Source organism: Phoenix dactylifera, chromosome 6 (assembly GCF_051530095.1).
Source record: "Phoenix dactylifera cultivar Ajwa chromosome 6, Ajwa_hap1_PhDact_Kaust_v1.1, whole genome shotgun sequence".
NCBI classification, from domain to species: domain Eukaryota; kingdom Viridiplantae; phylum Streptophyta; class Magnoliopsida; order Arecales; family Arecaceae; genus Phoenix; species Phoenix dactylifera.
The window spans coordinates 29,484,688-29,490,761 of NC_143195.1; the positions used below are offsets into that span (position 1 = coordinate 29,484,688).

The following is a 6,074-nucleotide window of genomic DNA, read 5'->3' on the forward strand; positions in this document are numbered from 1 at the left end:
CCATTGGTGGTATCTGGTGATTATTTTATGGAGTCAGTGTTCTTTGAATTTCACTTACAGTGCTCATGTTTATATTTTGAAACTCAACAGCTCATTTCTCACCTTACATGTTAAGGATGTAGGCAGCTTAAGTTCCTGAGTGTTACTATACTAAAAGAACATGTTCTAAGACTGCTACAAAGGAACAAGTAGCTTGGTTCTTCAGTTTCCTGCTATGGCTATTTTTCTGCATCTTTACCTTTTACTGCATCAATCCAATACGAGGATACATAATTCATCTGTGTGCCTGTGAGCACACTAACCATGAAAACTAATAGTTTCACTTCATGGATCTATATACTTCAATATTATGCCTATGATTAACACTGACACTCATGCCCATACACCTACATACTTCAATATTTGGCTTCTTCAATTTCGTTATTGTTTCTTTTGCTAAGACTAATATATCGTCAGCTCAAAAAGATTATTATCTATGTGGTGTGCCGCACACAGGCTTCCAGTGACTATTAAGATTAATTTATCTGATAAAGCAATTATATTCTGAGGGTAAATAATTATAAGGTACTTTCTGTGTTGATGGTTTGCTGAAAAGGGTGTAGCTCTATCTTTCTACATTAGCTACATATGAACTTCCACTTCTATTTCAGAGTTCATTATCGGCCTCACTAAGCTATACTTTTAAGAAAACCATTATGTGACCTTATTGAGTTATAAAAATTTCGTTATAAAAGGGTGTAGTTCGTTTTTATTACATTATCAGAACATTTTGAATAAGATATACAAATCATGCAATTCGAGCACTCTTACTGTAGGTATATATAAAAAGAAGAAAAATAACTATAACTGTGCTTCTAAAGGTGAAAATGATATTTAACATTCATGGTGATTAATTATCTGAATATTTTAAAGAGAAACCCCAGAACAAATGGAAATGTTCCCCATATTAATGGGGGGGGGAGGGGAAGAGAGAGAGAGAGAGAGAGAGAGAGAGAGAGAGAGAGAGCAATTAAAATAGGAAATCTATAAAAAAACTTAGCATGAGATATTTCAAGAAGACTTGAAAAAATTTCGGCAGTGAATTTAACAAATACTCATTCTCTATCTACTTCTAAAATGTCCCTTAATTCTTTTTAGAAGAATAAATGGATAGAATGAACATTTCTAGCACAAAAAGCTTTCTGACTACGTGTGGAATATTTAGCAAGGCTTTTAAAAAAGGAGATGCAATTTTTTTTTTGAGTACCAAGTAGTCATTAGCTAGAAGTATTAAGAAAATTACAAAATAATATTAAATCATATCAAATAAAAACATGAATGTGCCCTGAACGTCGATGAACACAGTAGCGTTATCAAACAATTAAGAATGAAAAGGCAGCATCCCTTGGGAAAACAAGATAAGACATGATCATTGTAATTAATAAAGATATACTATATATATATTTGACTGTAAATAACAAACCAATTCCTAGGTATTACTAGCTATCCTTTTCTACCATTGGTTACAATCAATGTTAAACTGTCTATCAAACTATATATCCCAAATTCTTACTGCTCTTCAATTTTTCTCTCATACCTCAAGGGCACAAAATCTTCTCAACCTATCAAGGTCTCCTCAAATCATACCTATTACACAATTATTGGGTAGCATAACAAAAACCCTCATATATTTTAGCTTATCTCTCCGCATTTCAACCAAAACAGTTCATCTCTAAGAAGCGCATTTTTAACTCCGGCTCTTTCTTCTCCATCTGCCCTTTATGGACACCCTTCGCCTGTAATAGTCTTTTTTTCTTATGTCTCAAACTCATGATATGGCAATCAAATTATTCCAGAGGCAGTTCTCCACTTAGTTTATCCATCATAAATCCATTACATTTTGCCTACACCTATCTTACTTGCTGTCATATGCTAATTAGTTCAAGACAGCAAAGACCATGATGTAAATTTTCTTGTCACATGGATAGGATAATAATATGAAGTACCAAGTTTTGGCTAACTGGCAAGATAAATTATGAACAGAATCTATCAGCATAACAAACAATGAAGCATGCGTATCTTAACGACCAAGTAAGTAATAATCAGTGATAAAGTAATTTAATATTTCTACTTTGTAATTAACAAATTCTATTAGTATATTCATGCTTCTCAGTATATATAGGATGAATGAATCCTGAATACCGACTTCTTCCTCCTGCTTACCTTTTTTTGACTCTAACAATACCATTCTCCATTATAGTATATGTTCTTTAAGTTATGATAACGTAGAGACAATCTTAAGGTCAATCATGTATACCAGAACCTGCTTGTCCTAACATACTATTCCAGTCTTGGTTAACAACATGTTTGTTCCAACATTAACTGAGAAATATGTGCGAGCCAGAAATTAAGGTGAAATAAAGGTTGCCTTGGAGAAAAAAAATTCATGACATTGCTCCAAGGAGGGGGAGAGAGAGAGAGAGAGAGAGGGAGGGAGGAGGAGGAGGAGGAGGAGGAGGAGAAAGCAGCAGCAGCAGCAGCACTTCTCACGATGAGAGTCTAATGACAGCCAACACACGCACACTCCAACGCCAAGAAGTGAAGAAGTTTCCTCCTCTTATCATTATCTTTCAGCTCATTCTTCCTTATATTTAGGCCCAAGGGACGGAGGTGACGAGGGTCACATCCATCCATCAGTCCCCGGTAAAGCAAGAAAGGAGCCCGCATAAATATTTGATGCACCACGGATAAAGGAAGCGTGGAGGAACAATAGAAGACGAACAGGAACGAGGGAAAGAAGGGTTCCTCTATTTCTTTCTTGGGTTCCGCACTCAGAATGCCATGCATGGGCAAAAGACTAGCGGTGCCGGGTCGGAAGACAAGACCCTGGAATAAAATAAATGAAGCCAGCGAAGGTAAAATCCTCGATCCCTCATTAAGTATAAAGATGCAAAGCAAAGCAAAACAAAAACACGACCCCACCGCTCGCTCGCTTGCTTGCTTGCTTGCGGGTCTTCCTGTCGCCAAACCAACTCCGCGCGTCGCGATCGCCCATTTCAAACATCTTCCAATCCGCCGGCAATCCCAAGAAGTACAAGGAATAGAAAGGAGGAGAAAGGAACAGAAGAGAGGTAGGCAGCCAGCTAGCTCGAAACATTTGTTCGATTCAAGCAAATATTGGAGGAAAGGAAAGAGACTGGGATCGGCTTCAACACCACATTCACTGAAAACTAAGATCTAAGATAGCTTCGAAAACTGGTGAAAGAAAGGCTGGGCCTGCTGAAATGTTTCAACTCATGCGAATTGGGTTGCTTAATTAGTTCTAGCTAGGGTCTGGGGTGGTGGGGAAAGAACTGGGTGCCGGCCATGAAAGCGCTCAACGGAGTTGGGTACAGCGACGACGGATCCAAAAACGCGGTGGTAGCTGCCGCAGTACTAGCACTAGCGCCAGCGTTTACAGAGAGGGTGGTAGAAATAGCAGCTGCAGTAGTGATGGCAGCGGCGGCGGTAGAAGAGGAGGAGGATTCACCGTGGTGGATGTGGCGAGGGGTCGCCGTCGGCGGGAACGGGGCGTCGGGACCCTGGTCGTAGAGGATGCCCTTGAACACGTGGCCGCCGATGCTGACCGCCGTCTGGTACGCGAACTCGTCCTCCGCGTCGTCCACCGGGCTCACCCGCACGCAGCGGAACACCGCCGCCGAGCTCACCTCCGGCGGGAAGCTACCCGCGTCCATCCCCCCTCCTCCTCCTCCTGCCAATAACCAAATCTTACATCGGCGGATCATGTTTTAACACACGCACGCACGCGCGCACGCACACACACATAGATATATATATGTGTGTGTGTGTGCATCGTTTGTTTGCACTGATGAGAGGATGTTAGCGAAGTAGACGAAATCACGCAAAGGATTCGGGGAACAGCGGAGATGGGGTAGGGAGTAATAGTGGCGTGATTTGTACTGATACCTGACGAGGTGTCTGTGGCGATGGCGGTGGGGAGGCGGGGGCAGATCTCTCTGGGCCTCTTGGAAGGCTCTCCGCTGGCAGCGACCGCGGCGGATCGGAGGGAGTGGGAGTGCTGCTGCTGCTGCTGATGCTGGAGGGCGGAGGCGGAGGCGGCGGCGAGCTGCTGCTGCTGGCGCTCGCGGCGCTTGGCGGCAGGGACCCAGGTGCTCTTGACGTGGGTGGGGCACTGGAAGCCGCGGCTCTTGCAGCAGCTGCGGCACCGCAGGTAGGGGCAATCCTTCTTGGCCTGGTTGCCGCAGTCCTGGCAGCTCTTGCCGCCGCCGCCGCCGCTCATCCGTCCTCCTCCTCCTCCGCGGGCGCCTGATTGGGGCGGCTGCGGCGGGGGCTCATCGGAGAAGGAAAGGAGTGCTGATGAGCCGCCGTAGAAGTGCTGCTGGTGCCGCTGGATCTGCTGCTGCTGCTGCCATAGCTCGAAGCCGCGGGTGTAGGGGATTTCTTCGCTCCTGCCGCTACCGCTGTAGAGGTAGAGGTTCTCCGGAGGGATTCCGCCTTGTTCTTCTTCGCCTCCTTGCCGGTGGCTCCCACCTAAAGAGAACCCTGCCATGCTCCTCCCCTCAATTGCTTCTTATAATCCATAGCAGGACTCGACCAAACCACTCCCCTCCTTCCTCTCTCTAGATCTGGCTGGCCATATTTATGGAGAGTGGCAAGCAAAGCAAAGCGTGGTGTCGAGGGTTACAGGAATGAATTAAATTAGATTGAGTAGGGGGAGGAGAAGGAGGAATGGAGGGGGGAAAAAAAAAAAAAATTGTTGTTCTTTGCTGCGCCCGCGCGATACCCTTCTTTTCTTCCCTTCTATCTCTCCTGCAGCGCTGCTAATTTTGTCCGCACGCACGTCGAGTACTGGGATTTGATTTGCTTTTCCCTTTTCTATTTTTTTTTCTACTGCCGCTGAGAGTGCTGGGATTTCGTTTGCTGCTGGCTCCCTCCCTCCCTCGCTCTCTCCCCCTCTCCTTCTCTTTGCCTCCCTCCTCTCGAGTAGTCTCTTCCTTCCTTATTTTCTCCTCTCTCTCTCTCTCTCTCTCTCTGGGCTTTGGCTTGGCTCTCCTCCGTCTCGCTTCCTCGAAGAGTTATTTAAGACGAGGAATCGGAGCCGCTGCACCGCCGCCCTCCCTGCCACAATCTCAATTCCATTTATGACACCTTCCAAAACCCTCTCTCTCTCTCTCTCTCTCCACTGCGATCCCAAAACCCAGTCTCTCTCTCTCTCTCTCTCTCTCTCTCTCTCTCAACGAATATTAAACGTTGATATAGCTTTTTAACTTATGGAAGAATAATTCACAGTTAGACACGGTATTAAGATTCGGACACAGAGAGAGACAGAGAGAGAGAGAGAGAGAGAGAGGAAGAAGGAAAGAGGAATCGACACGGGGAGCAACAGTGATGATGCGAGTGGCCAACGATTGGCTGAGCGTGGAATAGAGAAGGGGAGTGAAATCTATCTAATCTTGTCTCCTTCGCCGCTCCACTGGTCATGGTGCCACGCGGGCCGTTGGTTGCTCATCGAATGGTGCTGAGGTCTTTCACGTGGAGGACACTGGGGACGTTCGCTTGGCCCGTCCTTTGAACCCGTAAAACCCGGCACTTTTCTGCGACCGGGGCCATGCTTTAATGTCGCTGCTCCCGGCCCTGTTCAAAAGCTGAGCCCAAGCAACCAAAGCCTCTCCCTCCCTCATTAACCCCCCTCCCCTTCTTTTAAATACTTCTACTACCAGTCCTTTACCATAATTTTTATATTAAACTAAAAGAGCTGGAAATTTTTTAACCACCATTATTACCGAGTACATTGAACATATGATAAGATGAGAAATGATGAGTGATAAAAATTGATAAGGTTATTTTTTGGAGGATATTTAAAGGAGGAGTATGTGCTTGGCTCCTCCTCGTATTCTTATCCCATCCATGGCTTTCTTTTTTTTCTGCCATTCATGTCACTGTTTGTTTGGTTATAATATAAAAAGGATCGCTCGCGCTTTTCTACGTGCCGTACTGTGAATGATTTTTCTATTGTGCTGCATTCATTGCCGCGCCGGTCCGAAAAATATCCCGCCGAACATGGCTACGCTCGG

General features: G+C 45.0%; 1 protein-coding gene across 1 annotated transcript; it reads right to left on the reverse strand.

Annotated features, from left to right (window-relative positions):
- Positions 1–2,578: 2,578 nt before the first annotated feature.
- LOC103702906 (protein SHI RELATED SEQUENCE 1-like) lies at positions 2,579–5,238 on the reverse strand. The gene is made up of 2 exons (XM_039118676.3): positions 3,946–5,238; positions 2,579–3,730 (listed from the first exon to the last, which is right to left on the reverse strand). Exons 1-2 carry the CDS (start codon positions 4,547–4,549, stop codon positions 3,306–3,308), a joined length of 1,029 nt encoding a protein of 342 aa, XP_038974604.3. The 5' UTR covers positions 4,550–5,238; the 3' UTR covers positions 2,579–3,305.
- Positions 5,239–6,074: the final 836 nt, after the last annotated feature.